We start from the raw sequence: 24731 nt of genomic DNA, 5'->3' as shown, positions 1-24731 counted from the left end.
CGTGATTTTTATTAACGACCTGGATGTGGGGGTAGAAGGCTGGGTTGGCAAGTTTGCAGACGATACAAAGGTTGGTGGTGTTGTAGATAGTGTAGAGGATTGTCAAAGATTGCAGAGAGACATTGATAGGATGCAGGAGTGGGCTGAGAAGTGGCAGATGGAGTTCAACCCGGAGAAGTGTGAGGTGGTACACTTTGGAAGGACAAACTCCAAGGTAGAGTACAAAGTAAATGGCAGGATACTTGGTAGTGTGGAGAAGCAGAGGGATCTCGGGGTACATGTCCACAGATCCCTGAAAGTTGCCTCATAGGTGGATAGGGTAGTTAAGAAAGCTTATGGGGTGTTAGCTTTCATAAGTCGAGGGATAGAGTTTAAGAGTCGCGATGTAATGATGCAGCTCTATAAAACTCTGGTTAGGCCACACTTGGAGTACTGTGTCCAGTTCTGGTCGCCTCACTATAAGAAGGATGTGGAAGCATTGGAAAGGGTACAGAGGAGATTTACCAGGATGCTGCCTGGTTTAGAAAGTATGCATTATGATCAGAGATTAAGGGAGCTAGGGCTTTACTCTTTGGAGAGGAGGAGGATGAGAGGAGACATGATAGAGGTGTACAAGATAATAAGAGGAATAGATAGAGTGGATAGCCAGCGCCTCTTCCCAGGGCACCACTGTTCAACGCAAGAGGACATGGCTTTAAGGTAAGGGGTGGGAAGTTCAAGGGGGATATTAGAGGAAGGTTTTTTTACTCAGAGAGTGGTTGGTGCATGGAATGCACTGCCTGAGTCAGTGGTGGAGGCAGGTACACTAGTGAAGTTTAAAAGACTACTAGACAGGTATATGGAGGAATTTAAGGTGGGGCTTATATGGGAGGCAGGGTTTGAGGGTCGGCACAACATTGTGGGCTGAAGGGCCTGTACTGTGCTGTACTATTCTATGTTCTATTTGTTCTTCCCCCAAGTATTTGTTTCAAAACATCCTAACTATTTTATTTTGTACAGCTCAGAGTAGCAAATAATTATATGAAAATAATCAATGCAGCCTTGAATCATTTTGTTTGTCCATTTATAATTACCAAAATCAGATCTGAAAATTGTGCATCCCCTGTACCTGGAAACTGTGCACCCAGAAATTATTGCCAGTTACAGTTTTGCATACTTTTCCTATTGCAATGTTAATTTAGTTTTAGTTATTGTAGAAACTACCGTTAACAATAAGAACAAATGCATTAATTTTTAGTCAATAAGAATAATTCTGTTTTCACTGCACTATTTTGTTATTTTGATCAGAAAATGAACTTTCATGAACTACATTACAAAACTTATGAATAGTGTGAAATTTCATGACAATTGCATTTCTTACCACTTGACAGTGTTTAATAATCACCAGCAATGACGGAGAATTCCAGCCATAACAGAAACGCATAGTATCTCACATATTTCTATTACCTGACTAGTAAGAGTTAAAGTCTACCTCTGAACAGCTCCAGTGCGTAAGTGGACTTTATCTGTAATCAAGGCAAGGACACGATTCCAGTCTTGAACCGTGTGTTTTGGTAGAAGCAATCTCACAGGGGGTATCAGCAGGTCTCCATTGGTAAAGATGCTGAAGAACAGTGGAGGAAGATGGAAATGTAGAAAACAAACTGTTGTTAGTTCATAAAATTATTTCCCCCATTTCTTTAAGACAATTCTTACATCTTATACTTAACTCATTACCCGCAAAGAGGGATGAATGATCTCAGGAAACAGAGGGATGGTTAGTAAATATTCCAGTTCTTAACAGTTCTCAGGTCAAAGTGATGCTGAAGCTGAATAGAATTTCATGAAGTAATGGAAAAGGGGAAGAATCTGGCAAGCAGAAAAAAGAAGACCTGCAAGGAAATGACAAAACTGAGCAGGACTGAAAAAATGTATTGTGAGAGAAATCAAAGGAATCAAAGATAAGCAAAAGCTTTGTGGTAACTTCCAGTGGTAGAGGTCAGAGGAAATGGTGACAAAAATCAGGACCAATGTATATAATATTGCCTATACTCCTTTTCATATCAATCTGGCTAGAATAATTCCCTTCGTGGTTTCCAGTATTGAAGCTTCATAGTATCAAAAGGAAATGAAGTTTAAAAAAAATAAGTTCTAGACAGACACAGTTCCAAGCAGGGCAAAAAAGCAGTCGGTTGTAACAAATCGTTTCATTTACAACAAGATTGTAGATGATTTATGAAACAAAGAAATATACAAATTTAGATGTCACTTTTATGATATCTTGCAGAAATTATCCAGTGTATCATATTTAATCAACTTACTTCAGAGTAAAGTAAATGTTAAGTGGACACTATTCCAGCAACTAACAGTCCAAAGAGTTCTTCATAAAGACCTTTATCCCCACTACTTAAAGGAAAAATTTACTATTGCAAGAATACTTTCATTGAAATCTGCAGTCATAAATCAATTTTTGTTGATATTTTCCAATACAAACCCTGATGAAATGAGTTTCCAGTTTCCTCGGACTTTATGGAAAATGTTCCTGCAGATGTGAACAGCTGCTCTGAATCTTCTGCCAATTTCAGCAGATGCAGACCAATTCACAATCTGAATTTAAGCAGAGGCCATTCCCACTACTGTTACAGTATTAGCATCACTAGAAGACAACAGTCTTCTAATTCCAATAGCAGGGAAACAAACCCTGAAAAGAGTGTGCATTTATCCTACAGTACTGTCCTTTATCTCTGTCAAGTGCCGAACTGGAGTATGTGGATATAAACTAGATGTTCAGCACCAGGAACATTTCAGAAGGATCTGATTACATTAATTCTTTATTGAGGTGACTCATAGATTTCATTAGATCCACAAGGAAATTTCAAATAACACTCATTAAAGGGCCTCTTTGCTGCCAATTTAAGAACTATTTTTTGGTGAATGAACTCATTAATAAAAGTAAAAATTTTATGGAACTAGTCACAATGGAATAGAAATTCTTTTGAGTGGGGCATTCTTTTCCTATGCGCTAGATGACAGGCTGGAAGCCTGGATGAAATAGGCATTCCCTAGTATATGAGATACATGTTAGGAAAATACACCCAAGTCCTCTGTATGTGATGGAATTACTGACATGGGATGAGGGTTCCTTTCATCCGTGTCCACTCACACACACTGATGCTGTTCAACATGCTGAGTTTCTCCTGCAGCTTTATGTTGGTAGATTCTAACATCTACAGTCTCTTGTGTCACCAATGAACATTGATTGCTAGGTACATCGTTCTGCATATACTAATATTTGACACTGCTATTTCAACATTCATATTTCCAATAGTAGATTGGGCTCAATTCCAAGAGCAGTTCTTCCTAAAGGAAGAAAGTTTGCTGCAGAGTTAGCTAAATGACCTATTCTTACATAAACCAATAAAAGAAACTGCAACCTAAGAAAACCATGAATCCTTCCGCAGTGGATACAGCCTCTAACATCCATTTTGCTTGGAGGGGTGGTGGGGGTGGCTTGTTGGATAAGGCCTGGATAGCATGAACATGGAGAGGATATTTCCATTAGTAGGGGTCTAGGATCTGGGACAGAGGCTCAGAATAAATAGGCCACCCTTTAAAACTGAAATGTGGAAGAACTTCTTCAGCCAGAGTGGCGAATCCATGAATTTTGTTGCCACTGAGGGCTGTGGAGTCCGAGTTACTGGGCGTATTTAAGGCAGAAATTCATGGGTTATTGATTGGTAAAGGATTATGGGGAGAAACTAGGAAAATAAGGTTGGGAACAAAAAATATCAGCCATGATTGAATGGGTCGAAAGGCCTTGTAATTGAACAGCTCTGCTCATAACTTATGGTCTACGGTGTTAAGAGGGAACCCATAGTAATCTACCATTTACTGTCCACTCCAACAACATAATCTTCTACTTGCAGAGTGGTTCCCACTCCCACATGGGCCTTAACCACTACAAGATATCTATCACGCTGGTAGAAAGAAGAGATCCCATTTATAACTGCTACTTTAAGAGTTCCCACGCTGGTGTGGAATCGTGCTCTGAATTTTGTACTTCCCACATGCATTGGATATTGTCTGCTGTTACTCTGCATATCTGTGCTGAAGGCTTAGATTCACAATGCATATGGGCATGAACCTTCACACATTGTGCAGGAAAGGAACTCACTGTCCTGCACTAAACCAGGAAGCCAGGTCCTCTGAAGATCACACTTCTCACCTGCTTCAATACACACAAGAATTTCTGTGAATGTATCTCTTAGTATCTAGGTGGTAGAGCTGGGAAAACTGCTATCTCATAGCTCCTGCCACGTTGGTTCAATCCTGACCTATTGTCTGTCTGTGCAGAGTTTCATGTTATTCATGTGCCTGTATGTGACTCTTGATTTCCTTCCATATCCTTAAAATGTGGCTCAGTAGGTTAATCAGTCATTATAAATTGCCTACAGTATATTTGAGAGTGTTTGAATTGGGGGGGGGGGGGGGGGAGGATTGCTCTGAATGTAGAGCAAAGAAAATAAGTCTGCATAAAAAGAGGTGCTTGGCAGGCAGCTCACACTCAGTGGGCCTAAGGGCTTGCTTCAGAGTTGTCTTTTTATGACTGTCTTCTTTAATTGGACCCCACCAGTGTGAGTTTGTACACTAAATCTGTAAGATATGTCAGGCCATTGTCCCCTTGTAGATAAATTCCTGCCAAATAACTCAGCCAACTCAAGTTTTTGTGGAGCATTTATTCATTTTATCCCACAACTGATTGCTTTACTTGGAATAATATCTCAGAATTGTTCTAGTTTGGCCTTTTATTTTTACTTTGTATTCCAGGATACACAGTGACATCCAGTGGTATAATTTTGCCTTATATCATCTCAGTACTTTCCGTTTTCTCATTTTTAAATCTTTCCTATTAATTATTATTGAAGATCAACAAACAAAAAAAAATACATTAATCAAGTCAACATGTCAGTATGTACAATGACAAATTAAATTACCAAATAACTGATTAACAAAGCTAAGCAATATATCAATAATAATAAGAAAAAATAAAGTGTTAAAACTATTCTTTTGGAAAAAAAGGAAAAAAGAACCCCTACTAACTGAAACAAAAAAACCCTGCTAACAAAAACAATGAAAAAAAAAACATTGGGAGCACAACCCCGGGGCTCTTACAATAAAGATGTTGCCCATGTGTGTCCTAATTTGTCTGGACACACACCATGGAGGTGGTGAGATGGAGAAGTGTGTCTGCAAAAAGGATTAAATATCAGATGCTGCACCTGTCCTTAAAGAAACCGTAGCAGTCAATAAATTGTACACTTGTTTGTAATACCCATAAAACTTCCTCAACTGGTGAAGAAATAGAAGGCAAGATTGCTTGGATATGACTCCACAAATGATGGGAGTGCAGATAGTCCAAGAGGCAGTGGTATGACTTGCACCCCACTGAACCCAGCAGCTTTTAAGAGTCCATACTGCATGCTCATTTGCACACATAGCACATAGAGAGCATACAGTAGCTATTTAGGTCTCATTTTATAACCGTCCAATGTCTGACCATCATATTTCTGTTTGCACGATAAGGCAATGTATGAAACAAAATAATCCCAGATGGGACAGTGGCTATTTCAAGATCTTAATTGAATACTACTAAAGCATTAACAAGAGAAAATCTTCAGATGCTGGCAACCTGAGGAATGCACAGAAAATGCTGGAGGGTCTCACAGACCAGGTAGCATCTACAGAAAAAAGAACAGTGGACATTTCGGGCTGAAACCCTTTGGCAGGAAACTACAAAAGCATTCACCATTAACATTGAAAAGCAGAGTGAAAGTGAAGCCATTCTCCAAGCTAATGGCTACAGTCATCCTTAATGAATGACTGCCTACTAGTCAGTGGACTAGACAATATTCAGAGACTCAACTTTGAGTCTGAATGAACACACCACTGTTGTCTACTAGTCAGTGGACTAGACTAGTCAGTGGATTATTGTAGAATGCCTACAATACCACTCCCAAGAGCACACCCAACAACTCGACTGGTTGGTACATGACTCATATTCATAAACTTTTGGAAGCATTTGTGTCACCAGGTTGGTGCTGGATCTCAAAAGAGGGAACTAGACAATATTCAGTCATTATTGTAGAATGCCTATAAGATGGCTTCTTAGAGCAGCTCGTGTTTGTGCCCACAAGAGGACTAGACAATATTCAGAGATTCAACTTTGAGTCTGAATGAACACACCACTGTTGTCACCGACTTCATCAAGACCTGTGCAGATGTGTGAGAGCCTTAGACAACATACCAACCTACCCAGAACAAAGGGCATGGATGAAAAACAGACTCTCATAGTCTGCTTAGGGTTAGACCTCTGCCATTTAATATCCCTCCTCATAAACACAGGTAGCCCTCTGCAGTTATTCTCTGAAGTGCTGTTTGAAGGACTGCCTGACACTGGAGCATTCAGCCATAGTTTTCTATACACAGTGCATAAATGCATCGATCTAATTTTGGACTCAGCAAGTCACCAAATGAGGCTGCATCACTGTGTATAATGATGCCAGGAATGTTGGATATTAGGAAAATAGGACTTTGTTCCATGGAAGAAAATTAACACAGGACGTGAACAGAGCAGCTCAGGGACAGGTCTTTTGACCCACAATTTCTGCACCAATCAGTATGCCAATTTAAACTAATCCCACTTATCCTGCATATTGTCTGCATCCTTCTGTTTCTTGCCTGTTTATGTCTTTGCCTAAGCCTCTTAAACATTACTCACTTATCCATTTCTACCAGCTCCCAGGCAGTTAATTCCAGGCACCTATGTGTTAAGAAAAAACTTGCCTTGCTCATCTCCTTTAAGCTTTCCACCACCCCCTCATCTTAAAACTATGCCCTCTAATATTTGACAATTCTATCCTGGATAAAAAAGACTTGTCCCTGCTGAACCTCTTGTGCTCCGTCTCCTAAATCTCACATCCTTCCTGTAATACCACACACAGTATTCTAAATGTGGCCTAACCAAAGTTGCAACTGCATCATGACCTCCTAATGTTTATACAAATGAAAGCAAACGGGCTAATTACCTTTTTTTAAAACCAGCCTAAACAGCCACTTACATGGAGCTATGGCCTTGCTCCCCAAAGTCCCTCTATACAGTACATCTGACCAAATGGGATCCGGTCATACTCACCTCAATAATAATACGAGGCTGATCAAGGACTACATCTGCAACATGCTTACACCCACACTGGACCCCTACAATTTGCCTACCGACGCAACCGATCAACAGATGATGCAATAGCCGCAGCTTTACACACCATCCTTACACATCTGGAGAAGGAAGATGCTTATGTGTGAATGCTGTTCCTGGACTACAGCTCAGCATTCAACACCATAATTCCCTCCAGGCTCGACAAGAAGCTCAGAGACCTCGGCCTTTACCCTGCCTTGTGCAGCTGGATCCTGGACTTCCTGTCAGATCACCAGCAGGTGGTAAGCATGGGCTCCTTCACTTCTTCCCCTCTGACCCTCAACAAAGGTGCCCCTTAGGGCTGTGTCCTAAGCCCCCTCCTTTACTCTCTGTGTACCCATGACTGTGTCTCCACCCATAACTCTGATCTGCTAATTAAATTTACTGATGACACTACACTGATAGGCCTGAGCTCAAATAATAACGAGGCAGCCTACAGATAAGAAGACATCACCCCAACAGAGTGGTGTCAAGAAAACAACCTTTCCCTCAATGTCACAAAAACAAAGGAGCTGGTTGTGGGCTACGGGAGGAATGGAGACAGGCTAACCCCTATTGACATCAATGGGGTTGACAGGGTGATCAGCTTTAAATTTCTTGGCATAAACATCACTGAGGGTCTCACATGGTCTGTACACACGGGCTATGTGGTGAAAAATACACAACAGCACCTCTTTCACCTCAGACGGTTGAAGAAATTTGGTACGAGTCCCCAAATCCTAAGAACTTTCTACAGGGGCACCATTGAGAGTATCCTGACTGGCTGCATCGCTGCCTGGTATGAGAGCTGTACTTCCCTCAGTAAGAGGACTCTGCTGAGAGTAGTGCAGACAGCCCTGTGCATTTGTAGATGTGAACTTTCCACTATCCAGGACATTTACAAAGACAGGTGTGTAAATGGGCCCGGAGGATCATCGGGGACCCAAGTCACTCCAACCACAAACTGCTCCAGCTGCTACCATCTAGGAAATGGTACCACAGCATAAAGGCCAGGACCAACAAGCTTTGGCACAGCTTCTTCCACCAGGCCATCAGGCACAACTGTATTTCTATGTTATATTGGCCATCCTGTTATACATACTATTTATTACAAATTACTATAAATTGCACTTTGCACATTTAGATGGAGACGGAACATAAAGATTTTTACTCCTCATATATATGAAGGATCTAAGTAATAAAGTCAATTCAATACTCCTAAAGATATGTCTTCACCTCCCAAAAAGCATCAACTCACATTTGTCCAGATTAAACTCCACCTGTCATTTCTCTGCCCAGATTTCCAATTGACCTATATCCTACTGTATCCTTTGACAACCTTCCTCACTAGAACAAAGAATAGTACAGACAGTACAGGGCCTTCGACCCACAATGTTGTGTCGACCCTCAAACCCTGCCTCCCATATAAGCCCCCACCTTAAATTCCTCCATATACCTGTCTAGTAGTCTCTTAAACTTCACTAGTGTATCTGCCTCCATCACTGATTCAGACAGTGCATTCCACACACCAACCACCTTCTGAGTAAAAAACCTTCCTCTAACATCCCCCCTGAACCTCCCACCCCTTATCTTAAAGCCATGTCCTCTTGTATTGAGCAGTGGTGCCCTGGGGATGAGGCGCTGACTATCCACTATCTATTCCTCTTATTATCTTGTACACCTCTATCACATCTCCTCTCATCCTCCTTCTCTCCAAAGAGTAAAGCCCTAGCTCCCTTAATCTCTGATCATAATGCATACTCTCTAAACCAGGCAGCATCCTGGTAAATCTCCTCTGTACCTCCACTCCACAAACTCTTATGTCATCTGCAAATGTACTAAGTGGAACACCTCTATTTTCATCTAAATTTTTAATATACAGATTACAAACAGAGTAGTGATCCTCATGAATCACTACTGGTTAAAGAACTCCAGTCAGAAAATCATCCCTCCACTTTTTCCTGTCTTCCATGACCAAGTTAATTTACCAATTTATTACCATACTCATGTGACTTAATCTTCTTGACCAGCCTCCCATGAGGGACTTCATCAAATGTTTGACTTAAAGTACATGTGGACAACATACAATGCCTCATAACTCATCTTCAAAGCTGCCTCAAAAAACTCAATTGAGTGTATGAGGAAGGACCTCCTCTGCATAAAACCATGAAAAACCTAGAATGGCAGTTAAGATTGCCATTTGACTTGGGATACAGAAGATTGTTTTCAGAGGTTAATGAACCAATAACAAGGCTCAGCATACCAACAGAAATTCCTCAACTATCCTCTACCACTCTTCACTGGCTAATGCTAAGGGATCTGAACAAATGGTTAGGAGCTGGATGCCACAATTCATCTGTGGAAACCAAAATTATACTATTGTGTGTTCAGGAAACCTACACATAGGTCACTACACGCAGTGCCCATTTTATTAGGTACCTCCTGAACATACGGCATGTACGTTCGTAGTCATCTGCTGCAGTAGCCCATCTACTTCAAGATTCAATGTGTTGTGCACACAGAGACATTCTTCTGTACAGCACTGTTGTAACATGTACTTATTTTAATTACTGTCACCTTCCTGTCAAGCTCGAACCACTCTGGCTATTCTCCTCTAACCTTACTCATTAACAAGGCTTTCTCACCCATACAACTGCCTATCATTCACTGAATGTTTTTTTAAACTTCTCACACCATTCCCTGTAAACTCTAGAGACTGTTATGTGTGAAAATCCCAGGAGATCAGCAGTTTCTGAGATACACAAACCATCTCCTCTGGCATCAATCCACTGACAGAGTCACTTAGATCACATTTCTTCCCCATTTTGATACTTGGTTTGAACAACTGAACCTCTTGACTATGTCAGTATGCTTTTATGCATTGAGTTGCTGCCACTTGATTGGCTGATTAGATATTTGCATTTGCAAGCCAGGTATACAGGTGCTCCTAATAAAGTGACCACTGTGTGTACATTTCCCACTGGCTAAGTATATATTAATGTATAATTTCATTACATTTCTCACCTGATAGTTAACTTTAAGCCTTACATGAAGCTTATGACTAGCGCCATCTGGTGGATTTGTTTTGCATGAACAGCTGTCAAAACTACTGGATTTATATTATGAACACATTCTGACATCTTGCTATTAACATTGTGTGTTTTTCTTAATATCTTCTGCATGATCTTAATTTTTATATAAACATATTCCCAGGCAAAAAATGTTAAATTCCTAACATTCACCACCCAAACAGCTGCAGCAATTTTTTTTCGAGAAACTATCCAGTGGAATTCAGTAGAGGAAATTAAATATAGAACATAGAATAGTACAGCAAAGTACAGGCCCTTCGGCTCACAATGTTGTGCCGACCCTCAAACCCTGCCTCCCATATAAGCCCCCACCTTAGATTCCTCCATATACCTGTCTAGTAGTCTCTTAAACTTCACTAGTGTATCTGCCTCCACCACTGACTCAGGCAGTGCATTCCATGCACCAACCACTCTCTGAGTTAAAAAAAACTTCCTCTAATATCCCCCTTGAACTTCCCACCCCTTACCTTAAAGCCATGTCCTCTTGTATTGAGCAGTGGTGCCCTGGAGAAGAGGCACTGGCTATCCACTCTATCTATTCCTCTTATTATCTTGTACACCTCTATTATGTCTCCTCTCATCCTCCTTCTCTCCAAAGAGTAAAGCCCTAGCTCCCTTAATCTCTGATCATAATGCATACTTTCTAAACCAGGCAGCATCCTGGTAAATCTCCTCTGTACCCTTTCCAAAGCTTCTACATATATCATAGAGTATATATCATAACTCTATATCATAGAGTTATAGAGAAGTACAGCACAAAGGCCCTTTAGTCCATCTAGTCCATGCCAAAACCATTTAAACTCCCTATTCTCATCAACCTGAACCCAGACCATAGTCATCCATACCCCTACTATCCATGTAACTATCCAAACTTCTCTTAAAATTTGAAATTGAGCTTGCATGCACCACTTGTGCTGGCAGCTTATTCCACATCCTGCTGACCCACTGAGTGCAGAAGTTTCCTCACATGTTCCCCTTAAATTGCTCATCTTTCATCCTTAACCCACAACCTCTGGTTGTAGTCTCATCCAACCTTAGTGGAAAAAGCCTGCTTGCATTTATCCTTTCTTTACCTATCATAATTGTGCATACCTCCAACAAATCTCCTCTTAATCTGCTACGTTGCAAGGAATAAAGTTCTAACCTATTCAATCTTTCCTTATTAATCAGGGTCAGACCTGGCAACATCCTTGAAAACTTTCTCTGTATTCTTTCAATCTTATTTACATCTTTCTTGTAGGTAGGTGACCAAAACTTCACACAATACTCTAAATTAGGCCCCATCAATACCTTTTACAACTTCAATATAACATCCCACTCCTGTACTCAATGCATTGACTTATGCCCCTATCTACCTGTGACGCCGCTTTCAATGAAAAATATACCTGTATTCCCAGATCCCCCTGTCCTACCATATTCCTCAGTGCCCTACTGCCCACTGTGAAAAACCTACCCTGGTTGGTCCTACAGAAGTGCAAAACCTCACACTCGTCTGTATTAAGTTCCATCTGCCATTTTTTGGCCCCTTTTGACAGCTGATGCAGATCCCTCTGCAAGCCATGATAACCTTTCTCACACCCCCAGTCTTGGCACCCCACTAGTCACAGGCCTCCAGTAAGAGAGGCAACCCTCTACCACCACTCTCTGGCTTCTTCCACAAAGTCAATGTCAATGCTCAAGTTATGCTCAAATTAATACTTATCTTGCAACCAAAGTCTATCAGTATTTGAATAAACTGGACATGATTTCTAATTTGTGTGTAGTTACGCATTTAGTGCCACGTTTGTATTTAGCAGGAGCTAACTTTTTTAGTGCCAACCAGCAATAATTTCACTCTGGTCCATTTCTGACCCATGAATGCACTAGATAGTAATTTTCATTTAAAAGTGATAAAGGCTTCTGTCCTTCAAGTTTGTTTCATAACATAATAAAATCTACAAATAAACTCTTTTCTTAATACCATCATTCCAAATAAACTGATTCCTAAGCTCCGGAACCTGGGCCTTAGCACTCAGATCTGCAGCTGGATCCTCAACTTCCTCATAGACAGGACCCAGGCTGTAAAAATGGGGGACAAGCTCTCCTCTACGATCACTTTGAGCACCCGTGCCCCACAAGGCTGTGTACTCAGCCCCCTGCTGTACTCACTGTACACCCATGATTGTGTAGCAAAGTTTCCATCAAACTCAATATATAAGTTTGCAGATGACACCACAATTGTAGGCCGTATCTCGGGTAATGAAGAGTTTGAGTACAGAGAGGAAATTAAGAATGTGGTGGCATGCTGCGAAGACAGTAACCTATCCCTCAACGTCAGCAAGTCAAAGGAATTGGTTGTTGACTTCAGACAGAGTAGCGGACCGCATGACCCAATTTACATCGGTGGTGTGCAAGTGGAACAGGTCAAAAGCTTCAAGTTCCTCAGGGTCAATATCACAAATGACCTGACTTGGTCCAACCAAGCAGAGTCACTGCCAAGGCGGCCCACCAGCACCTTTACTTCCTGAGAAAGCTAAAGAAATTTGGCCTGTCCCCTAAAACCCTACAGTACTCAGTGCCCTACAACTCACGGTGTAAGAACTATTCTGGTTGGTCCTTCCAAATCAAATCAAGTTTAATTGTCATTCACAGCATGCATGGATACAGCCAAATGAGACAGCACTCCCCTGGGGCCAGGGTACCAAAACATACATGCACATTCAAATAATGAGAAAGGGGGAAAAAGAAAATAATATGGTCATTTTTTTAAGAAAACACAATTTTAGACCAAGTCCCACAAGTTGATGGTTCCCAGCAGTCCAGCCTGTAATGCCACTGATCCAGCACCGACAGAGGAGGCTAACCCCACCCCCCCACCAACCAAGCCCGGATGCCACACTACAATGCAAGCCCGAGGACTGAGGCCTAGTCCTCACCACAACCAAGGTGACACCACTGCCTCACTGCCTGTCTCACCACCAAACAAAGGAAGCAGGCCTGTGGCAAACGAAGGAAGTTGGCCTGTGGTATATGAGGGAAGTAGGCCTGTGGCAATGTGCAACACCTCACACTTGTCTGTATTAAATTCTATTTGCCATTTTTCAAGCCCATTTTTTTCTCTGACTAGTCCAGATCCTGCTTCAAGTTTTGATAGTTTTCCTCACTGTTCACTACACCCCCAATCTTAGTGTCATCCACAAATTTTCTGATCTAGTATACCACATTATAATCCAGATTGTTGATATAAATGATAAACAATGGACTCAGCACCGATCTCTGTGGGACACTACTAGTCACAGGCCTCTAGTCAGAGACAACCATCTACTACTCTCTACCCTCTGAATCTTCCTCAAGGCTAATGCCTAATCCAATTTGATATCTCATCTTGAATACCAATCAACTGAACCATCTTGACCAAACTCCCATATGGAAACTAGTTAAAGGCTTTGCTAAAGTCCATGTAGACTATGTCCACTGCCAACAGGAGGAACAGACTATGGGGGTATAAATACCACCGGACTAGACATACTCAGGCATCATCCTTGAAGAAGATGGTAGAGTTTATCAACTAAACATTGGTTATAATTGATACCTATGCCTGGCTGGAAGCCCAAGAAGAGTTCATTCATCCACTGCCTTGCCTTCATCAAATGTATTCCTAATTTCCTCAAAAAAATTCTATAAGTTTGATAAGACACAAATTACCATGCACAAAGCTATGCTGACTAACCTTAATCACTCCCTGTCTATCCAAATACTTACATATCCAGTCCCTTAGAATACCTTCCAATAATTTTCCTACTACTGACATCAGGCTCACCAGCCTATAGTTTCCTGGCTTATATTTAGAGCCTTTCTTAAATAACGCAACATCATTAGCTATCCTCAAATTGTATGGCACCTCACTTATGGTTAGAGATGTTTTAAACATCTGTGCTAGAACCCCTGAAATTTCTGTACTCAACTCCCACAGGGACCATGGCAACACCTTGTCAGACCCTGGGGATTTATCCAGATAAAATTTGTTTCAAGAAAGCAAATACCTCCTCCTCTGTAATCTGTACAAGGTCCATAACCTCGTTGTATTGCTTCACACCTATAGATATCTATTTGTCTTCTAAGTGGATACAGATGCAAAAAATCCATTTACAATCTCCCCCATCTCTTTCAGTTCCGCTCATAGATTATCTTCCAGGGGGCCATTTTATTGCTTACTATCCTTTTGCTCTTAATATCTTAACATATTTGTAGAAACCCCTTAGGATTCTCCTCCACCTTGTCTACTAGAGCAAACTCAAGACTTTTTTTAGCCTGCCTGATTTCCTTCTTAGGTATTCTCTTGCAATTCTCATCCTTCTCAGGTAGCTCCATTTGCTCCTCATCCTATCCTGCTACGCACTACCTTCTTTTCTTATCCAGGGCCTCAAAACCTCACAAATACTATTCCTTAAACCTGTTATCCCTGCCTTTATTCTAACAGAAGTCCTCCCTCTTACCAACTACACTTTTGCCAGAAAACAATCTATCCCAATCCACACTTGCCAGATCTGTTCTGATACTATCAAAATTAGCCTTTCTCCAATTTAGAAGCTCAACTCGAGCACCAGACCTATCTTTTTCAATAATTACCTTGAAACTAAAGGAATTATGATCACGAGTTTCGAAGTGTTCCCTGTCCTGTGGGTGGGTGGCTTATCCTGCTTGTCGAAAGTCACTTCTGTTGTGATTGGTTAGTTAGTTTAGAAACTGTGGCTGCTTTTCCCATTGGCTAGCAGCCTGGTTTTCTGTCTCATTCACCAGACCCACAAACTTGATTCAATATTACTTTCCCTACAAAAACTTGTGTCAACTGCCTTGTCTTATTCCCTAATAGGTGATCTAGAATCTCACTCTTTCTAATGGGGACTTCTGTGTACTGATTAAGGAAGCTTTCCTGAACACATTTAACAAACTCTTTCCCATCCAGCCCTTTTACTATATGGGAATCCCAGCCAATACGTGGAAAGTTAAAAATCACCAACTATCACAACTTTGTTTCTCGAAACAGTCTAAGTACTTTCTACAAATTTGATTTCTAAATCCTGCGGACTGTTAGATAGTCTATCATATAATCCTATTAACATGAGCATACATTGCTTATTCATCAGTTCTACCCATAAAGAGTCACTAGACAAGTTCTAGTTCTTGTTAAACTAATTTGGTAGGGGGACAGGAACCAGACTAATAGGGCAGTTGGTATACAACTAGATGCAGTATGTAGTGAGACTGTAAGGAAGGACAGGCAGATAATAGGGCAAAATTGCAGTCAGTGGGGTGAGTTAAAGTGTAATGGGGGCAAAAATCAAAAAGGGTGAAGAGTACTGTACTGAAGGTATTAGAATGCAGACAGTTATATGGAATAAGGTAGATGATCTCATAGTGCAGTTAGAGATTGGCAAGTATGATGTTGTGGGCATAACCTCCAAGGGTACACATTGTATCAAATAGACAAGCGGGTGAGCAGAGGGGGTGGGTGGCTCTGTTGGTGAATAAAGAAATCCAATCCTTAGAAAGAGCTGACATAAGATCAGAAGATGTAGAATCCTTGTAGGCAGAGTTAAGAAACTGCAAGGTTATAAAGACCCTGTTGGGAGTTATACACGGGCCTCTAAAGAGGAGCTAGGATGTGGGCTAAAAACTACAACGGGAGAGAGAAAAGGCATATAAAAGGGGGAATTTTGCAACCGTCATGGTGAATTTCAATATGCAGGTAGATTGGGAAAAGCAGGTTGGTGCTGCATTCCAAAAGAGGGAATTTGTAGTATGCTAAAGAGATGGCTTTTTAGGGCATCTTGTGGTTGAGCCCACTATGGGAAGGCAATTCTGGATTTGCTGTTGTATAATGAACCAGATTTGATTAGAGAGCTTAGGAGGCAGTGATGATAATATGATAGAATTCACACTGCAGTTTGAGAAGGAGATGCAAAAGTCAGATGTATCAGTATTACAGTGGAGTAAAGGTATTTACAGAGGCATGAAAGAGGAGCTAGCCAAAGTTGATTGGAAGGGGATACCAGCAGGGATGATGGCAAAACAGCAAAGGCTAGAGTTTCTGGGAGCAAGTCAGAAGGCACAGGAAAGATAAACCTCAAAAATAAAGAAGTATTCTAAGGGAAAATGAGGCAACTGTGGCTGACAAGAGAAGTCAAAAGTGCGTAAAAGCAAAAGGCATATAATGTCACAAAAATTAGTGGGAAATTAGGGGATTGGTAAAATTTTGAAAACCAACAGAGGGCAACTGAAAAAGACATAGAGAACAGATGAAATAATGAAGGTAATCTAGCGAGTAATTTAAAAGAGAATACAAAATGTTTTTTTCAGATATATGAAGAGCGAAAGAGAGATGAGAGTGTATATCAAACCGCTGAAAAATGTTACTGCAAAAGTAGAAATGTGGAACAAAGAAATGGCTGTTGAACTTAAAAGTATTTTGCGGCAGTCTTCACAGTAGAAAACACAAGCAGAATGCCAAAAATGCGAGTGTCAGTGGGCAGAGCTATTACTAAGGAAAAAGTGTTTGAGACACTGAAAAGTCTGAGGGTAGATAAGTCACCTGGACCAAATGAACACGACAGGTTTCTGAAAGAAATAGCTGAAGAGATGGTACAGGCATTAGTAATGATCTTTCAAGAATCACTAGATTCTGAAATGGTTCCAGAGGAATGGAAATTTGAAATGGTATCCCATTCTTTAGGAAGAGATGGAGGCAGAAGAAAGGAAATTATGAAGAGACAGAGGGAGAAGAAAGGAAATTATAGGCTAGTTAACCTGACTTCAGTGGTTGGAAAGATGCTGGAGTCTATTATTAAGGATGAGGTTGAAAGATTGGAGCGACTGGGCTTGTATACACTGGAATTTAGAAGGATGAGAGGGGATCTGATTGAAACATATAAGATTAAGGGATTGGACACGCTAGAGGCAGGAAACATGTTTCCGATCTTGGGGGAGTCCAGAACCAGAGGCCGGAGTTTAAGAATAAGAGGTAGAACATTTGGAACAGAGTTGAGGAAAAACTTTTTCACATAGCGGGTTATGGATCTGTGGAATGCTCTGCCTAAGAAGGCAGTGAAGGCCAATTGTCTGGATTCTTTCAAGAAAGAGTTAGATAGAGCTCTTAAAGATAGTGGAGTCAAGGGATATGGGGAGGAGGCAGGAATATTAAGATAGTCTGATGTTACTGTGGCACAGGATATGACAGTACTTTGCAAACTGAGAATACTCTACCATAGCTTAGTATGAAAGGTCAGTGCCTTAAGATGGTATGATAGTACTGTGTCATAAGATGCTATGATGACACCCTGCCATTGAATAGTTTGAAAGAAATCATACATGGTTTCATGGAGGCGCTGGGATGCCAGTCAGCAACTGGGAGAGTTTAGAACCCTGGGCTGATTGTCATGTAGGTCTTGGGTGGTAGGTCTAGGAGATTTGGTCTGAATTGGGGTTCAGGCTCTGGAGGAGGGTGTGACACCACTGAATGAGGGTTTGTGAGGTGGGGAGCAAGACAAACCACAACACTTATTTCAGCGGGGCGTCTTTCTGGAGTGGTGACAGTGGACAACACAGATTCCAAAAGGAGATTTGGAATGTAAATGATGCCACTTGACATACAATTGGCTGGAAGTTCTGTCAGATGCAAAAGGAGATTCTTAAGCAGAAGTGCCTGGTTAAGTTTTCAGACTTTTGCAATTTGGCTTGGAAATGCATACAAATGGGTTACTCTCCACAGAAAGCCAAATGCACGGCGATCAATACAGAGAGCGGGACATTTCAAAATCAGGCCTCTTGTGCATTCCTGGAACAGAAACTTTTGGTGAGTTAATTATGGTTGGAGGTAATGACTAACGTATCCATGAATAAATAATTAATGAAAATCAAAAATCTGCAAATGGAAAAAGTCTGAAATGTAGAACAAGAATGCTAGAAATACTCTGCAGGACCTGAAGAAAGAGAAACAGATCGAAAATCCTTCATCAGAACTGGGAAAGATAGTAAATAACTTAGCTTGAAGTTCAAGTTAGGTAAAACTAACCTGCTTTCGCCCTTTCCCTGTTTAATGACCTGAAACGGTAATTCTGTTTCTCATTTCATGAATGGCACTTTGGTATGTTGAGCATTTCCAACATTCACTGTTTTTATTTCATGAATAAATAAATTTTGTAATTAATTTGGTTAATACATGGGGGATATCTATCCACCTGTAACTTGTTTAGGAAGTTAATCAAAACGAAAGTTACTGCAGGCAGAGCACAAATTAAGTTAATTGAATCCATGAAGAACCTTTATAAACAGGAAATCATGTGAAACACGGGCTGCTGTTCTTCTTTGACATTGTATCATTTCAATATTCATGATGTTTCACAACTGTACCTTTAAAACATGATTGTACTTCCAGTCCTGATGCCTACATTATATCTGTCATCTGTTCTTTTGCTCAAACACTAAACATTGAATTTTAAATCCAAGGTAACCTCCCCTTCACATTAGAATTCCAACACATGGTGGGTGTATCAGGCTGTAAACCAAAATATAACAGGCTATTGCCTGAAGTGTCATGCTTCATTAAGTGCCCCTCACTATTTTTATAAAAGGGCAAATATTCCAAAAATGTACTTACTTGATGGTATATGGTTCATAATTGTATTTCTTCCACCGTGCAGAAACAATAATTCGGCTGTGAACAACTGGTCGAATCTGAAGAGACAAAGCTCTAGATTAACTCACTTGTGTTATAGTGGCTTGCTGGAACAAATTGTATGATGCGCTAGAAGGTGTCAAGTTCGGGCGAGTAGTCCGATCCACTACACGTGGATCCAATTTAATTTAAAGGCATCATTTCTTAGGCCAGCGTGATTGGTATCAAGCTCTGGATTAGTCTACGATTGCAATGATCAATAAGGTGCCTACACCCAGTATGAAGGCATCACAGATTCTTCCTTGAAAGAATTTTATTTGTCATCCAATCAGTTCTGTAAGTTTTGACCCGTTCCATTTTATCTCACTACTGCTCTGTGAAACAAAACCATCAAGTTAGGCCCAATATGAAATATTACAAGTTTGTTTCCTTAATTAATTTTTAAAGTTACAGATTTAACTTTAAATACAGCAAGTACAGTAAAATAAAACACAGTAATGAAAAGACCATAAGGCATAGGAGCAGAATTAAGCCATTCAGCCCATCGAGTCTACTCCACCATTTCATCATGGCTGAATTTGGATCCCATTAAATCCCATACACCCGCCCCTCACCATATCCCTTGATGTGCCGACCAATCAAGAATCTATCAATTCCTGCTTTAAATATACCACAGACTTGGCCTTCACTGCAGTCTGTGGCAGAGCACTCCACAAATTCACCCCTCTTTGGCTAAAAAAATTTCTTACTTCTGGTCTAAAAAGTCGCCCCTCAATTTTGAGACTGTGCCCTCTATTTCTGGATACACCCCCCCCCATAGGAAACATCCTCTCCACATTCACCCTATCTAGTCCTTTCAACACTTGGTAGTTTTCAATAGATCCCAACAGCATTCTTCTAAATTCCAGTAAGTATGGGCCCTAAGCTCCCAAGCATGCCATACATGTTAATCCTTTCATTTCCGGAATCATCCTCATGAACCTCCTCTGGAATCTCTTAGATGGCAGTACATCCTTTCTAAGATAAGGAGACCAAAACTATTGATAATACTCCAAGTGCAGCCTGACCAGTGTCTTATAAAACTTCAGCATTATCTCCTTGTTTTTATATTCTATTCAACTTGAAATAAATGCGAACATTGCATTTGCCTTCTTTACCACAGACTCAACCTGTGAATTAACCTTCTGGGAGTCTTGCACGAAGTCTTGCAAGCAGATCAGAATCAGATTTAATGTTATGAAGTGTGTTAACTTTACAGCAGCAGTACAATGCAATACATGTTAAATAAATATAAAAAAACTACATTTATATTAAGTATATATCTGTCTATTAAATAATTACATTAAAATAAGTAGCAACAAATAACATAAATAAAAAAGTAGTGAGGTAGTGGTCACGGGTTCAATGCCCATTTTTGAAACCAGATGACAGAGCTGAATAAGCTGTTCCTTAATCGCTGAGTGTGTGCCTTCAGGCTTCTGCATTTCCTGGGGGTACCTGTGGGTGCACCTGGACAACAGATTTGAGTGGAGCACCAATGCAGAGACTGAGTTCAAGAAGGGCCAGAGTCACCTCTACTTCCTGAGGAGACTGAGGTCCTTTGGAGTATGCAGGCCTATCCTTCACATGATCTGCCAGTCTATTGTCTCTAGTACAATCTTCTATGCGGTGGTGTGCTGTGGCAATGGCATCAACATGGGTGATGCCAACAGGCTCAATAGACTGATTAGAAAGGATGGCTCTGTTATAGGAGTCAAACTGGACACAACAGAGGCTGAGGTAGAATAAAGGACCATACAGAAAATCCTGACAATTCTGGACAATGTTTCTCACCCTCTGCATGCAACCTTGGCTGAACACAAGAGCACTTCTAGTAATAGACTAAATCAACTACGATGCTCCAAAGAGTGCTACAGGAGGTCATTCTTATCCTCGGCCATTAGGCTCTTTAATGAGTCAATCCATACCCAGGGAAGTGATGACCCCTTCCTGTTAAACTGTTTGAGGTAACTTATTTTTTTTTAGTCTTTCTTACTTCTCTTCTAATATTTGTATATTTGCATACTTGTACACTTGTAATGCTACTGTGACATGGTAATTACCCTTAGGATCAATGAAGTATCTATCTAGATATCTACCCATCTCCTTCCCAACGGTTAACAGTGTGAAGAGGGCATGCCCCGGGTATCAGAGGTAATACCGTTGGACCTACCTTCAGCCTCAGTGGCCTATTCCAACAGGTCAAAATATTCATTGTCCCTACTCAAGCTGAAGCAGTTCAAGACACTGACTCATACTTTTTCTAGTGCACATTAAGTTAATCAGTACCACAAGCAAAATTTTGAAAAACTGCATACCGTGATAGAAAGAGTAGGACATCATGAGAAGATATTATTCTAAATACAGATGACTACTGCACATCATCTTGTTGATCTTGTCATTCACTCAGTTATCCCAACAGTAATAGAATATAAACAGAAATTAATCTTTGAATTACATCTGTTCATGCTTGTTCAAAAGCTATAGCTATTAGAAGTGATTGTTTATTGTTTTATCTGAACTGTATAATAATAATGAAAAAAACAGTTAGAAAATAGAATATGTACAGAAGGCAGAATATGAACACCTAATACAAAAAGGTTGAAGTCTATTCCATTGAGTTTCATCATTGGCACAAAGAGCTAAAGGAATCTAGGCATTCAGCCAAGTACTGAAGACTTGGAAGACAGGAGCTAAGTAAACAGCCAAGGTATAGTAGACCTTTCAGTTTATTATATGTGCATATCTGATTAACTGAAACTTACTATATCCTATGCAACTATAATCAGATAAAAATGGCACATATTTCAGAGAAAGTTAATCTTTTCCAATATTGTTATTGTGAGTTCTTCATGTCAGGTTCACAAACCTGATGAAGAACTAAGAAATCAACAAAAATATATCATTGTACTAAATATGGGAAAATTCATTTTGATAAAGATAAAGAGAAAATCCAAACCTCAGGGTGCATAATTTGAACAGTTAATCAATCACATCTACTAAATTATCTTTCATCCTTCCTCGCATTCATACCAAAGTGCTCTCCTTGTCACTTAAATATTATTAAGCAGCCAGTGGATGGCATTGTAAAATTACAGGCCAAGATGTTTAGATCCAGAAAAATCACCTTTATCTTAACATTAATAATGCCAGCTTAAAGATTAGGCATATTCAGTACTGAAAGTCTTTGAATGGACATCTAAATGTTACTTTACAAAAATGGCCTGGTGGCACAGCTGGTAGAGGTCCAACAACCTGGGATCAGTCCTGACCTTAAGCACTGCCTGTCTGGTGTTTGCACATTCTCCCTATGATGGGGTGAGTTTCCTCTAGGTGCTTCAGTTTCCTCTCACATCCCAAAAATGTTCAGGTTGGAAGGCTAATTGGTCACTGTAAACTGGCCCTAGTGTGTAGATGAGTGGTAGGATCTCAGGGGAGTTGATGAAATCTAATCTAATCATCTAAAACGTGTGTTGAGGAGGGGATAAAATGGGGTTAACATAGATTTAATGTAAATGGGAAGTGCGGACATGATGGGCAAAAGAGCGCCTGTTTCCGTGCTATATCTCTCGTATGACTCTTGTTAATTTTGCTTTGATATTCCTAAAGCAATTGTTCATTCTCTGTGCCATTCATTATTCCTTCCTTAAAGTGGGTATGTAAAGTGCTTTAAAAATAAAAGATGAAGAAATGGACATAACTAGCAAGCTAGCAATTGAATAGTAAACATAGAGTCATAGAACCCTGCAGCATAGAAACAAGCCCTTCAGCCCATCTAGTCCCACCAACCCACACCTGAGCCATAGCCCTCCATATCCCTTCCATCAATGTACTTATCCAAATTTCTCTTAAATGTTGTAATCAAATCTACATCTACCAATTCAACTGGCAGCTCATTCCACACTTGCACCACCCTGAGTAAAGACATCCCCCCTGATGTTCTCCTGAAACATTTCATCTTTTGCCCTTAACCCATGATCTCTAGTTCGCTCAACTTCAGTGGAAAAAGCTTGCCTGCATTTACCCAATCTATATCCCTCATAATTTTGTATACCTCTATCAAATCTCCCCTCATTCTCCTACACTCCAGGAAATAAAGTCCTAAACTTATACCTAAGGTTCTTAAGTCCCAGTAATATCCCTGTAAATTTTCTCTGTACTCTTTCAATCGAAAGATATCTTTCAGGTAGGTAACCAGAACTGCATAAAATACTCCACATTTGCCTCACTAATGTCATATATAACTTCACATCAGTACTCCATACTCTGGCTTCTACAGTAATGTTACAAACAAAGGAATAGGAAAGAAGAAAATTGGACTACTTTACAATGAGTGTGGTGATCTATCCATGGAGACGAGAGATGGGGGAGAGCTTAAATAGATTTTTTTTACTATCACAAAACCGATGTCTAATTCAATTTACTACCTCAATATGAATGTCAACTGATTGTTGAATGTCTGTGACTTGCGATGTGCTACAGGGATTGGTGCTGGGTCTATTGGTGTTTGCCATCTATATCAATGATCTGGATAATTTGGTAAACTGGATCAACAAATTTTCAGATGACACCAAAATTGGTGGTATAGTGGACAGCAAAGAAGGCTATCAAAGCTTGTAGGGGGATCTGGACTGCCTGAAATACTGGGCTGAAAAAAAAAAAAAAATGGTAGATGGAATTTAATACAGACTAGCGTGGGGAGTTGCATTTGAGAGAACCAACCAGGGTAGGGCTTAAGTAATAAATGGTAGGCACTGAGTTGTGTAGTAGAACAGAGGGATCTGAGACCACAGATCCATGATTCCTTGAAAGTGGCGTCACAAGTAGATTGGGTCATAAAGAGAGCTTTTGGCACACTGGCCATTATAAATCAAAGTAATGAGTACTGGAGTCAGTATGTTGAAGCTGTATAAGATGTTGTTGAGGCCTAATTTGGCCTAACTTGTGTAGAATGAGCTGCAGCAGAAGTGTTAGCATTTAAGAGAAATTTGGTTAAGTACATTAATTTGTATAATTTGTAGTTGTATAAGCATAGGGTTATGGAGGGCTAATGCCTAGGTGCAGAACAATGGAACTAGGCAGAATAATAGGTCGGCGTGGAATAGGTGGGCCTAAGGGGCTGCCTCTGGGCCTTGGTGCTCTATGATTCTCTAATAGCTGGGAACTTCACCTCTGGGGGCCTACATGCAGAACCGTCTGCAAACTGCCCCAGTGTTTCTGGTACAACATTCATATGGAAATTAAACCCGTCTAGGTACAAAAAGGGCTAATGGCTGAGCATTGCAAATATTCTAGGAAGATATCAGACAAGGTAAGAATACGGACATTTTCTTTAACGTATTACTGTGGTTGCCCAAAACAGGCTCTAACCCTCATGAAGGGCTCAATACCCGTTTGCAGGCTCCTTGCAAAAGCTAGACTGCATTTGGTAGCTAAATTACTGTATAACTGGGAAGAGCTGAAGAGTCTTCAACTGCATATTTTCCCTTTACCTGAAGGCAACAGCCAACAAAGCAAATGAGCCAGTATTACTCTTTTCTAATGGGTTGGGAGCAGCAATGGTCAACAGCTCACCTAAAGAGTTTCACAGCATGCTGATGGTGTAATTTTGACAACAGATCACAAGTCATGTTTGATTCTACCGAGAAGTGTAATACATTTGAGCAAAGTTCGGCGTTGCATTATCTGCTCCTTTTGGACTAATTCTACTACCCAATTTGAATTAAACATTAAAAATTGT

At 40.5% G+C, this 24731-nt stretch overlaps 1 protein-coding gene across 19 annotated transcripts in view; it reads right to left on the bottom strand.

Moving 5' to 3' along the window:
* Positions 1 to 24731, bottom strand: part of LOC140193954 (doublecortin domain-containing protein 2) — a 167912-nt gene that overhangs the window by 116223 nt on the left and 26958 nt on the right. For 18 of the 19 annotated variants that reach the window (XR_011885004.1, XM_072251174.1, XM_072251168.1 and 15 more), the window contains 2 exons: positions 18935 to 19011; positions 1472 to 1603 (listed from right to left, as the gene is read on the bottom strand). Coding sequence is in view for 18 of the 19 variants with exons in the window: in XM_072251174.1 (XP_072107275.1) it covers positions 1472 to 1603; positions 18935 to 19011 (209 nt within the window). In the remaining variant the exon portion in view is untranslated. The remainder of the gene's footprint in view (positions 1 to 1471; positions 1604 to 18934; positions 19012 to 24731) is intronic. The other variant, XM_072251184.1, reaches the window with a different exon arrangement.

The sequence above is a fragment of the Mobula birostris genome, chromosome 2 (assembly GCF_030028105.1).
Source record: "Mobula birostris isolate sMobBir1 chromosome 2, sMobBir1.hap1, whole genome shotgun sequence".
NCBI classification, from domain to species: Eukaryota; Metazoa; Chordata; class Chondrichthyes; order Myliobatiformes; family Myliobatidae; genus Mobula; species Mobula birostris.
Note: the sequence above shows the minus strand (reverse complement) of the source record. Positions and strands in the feature narration are given on the sequence as shown.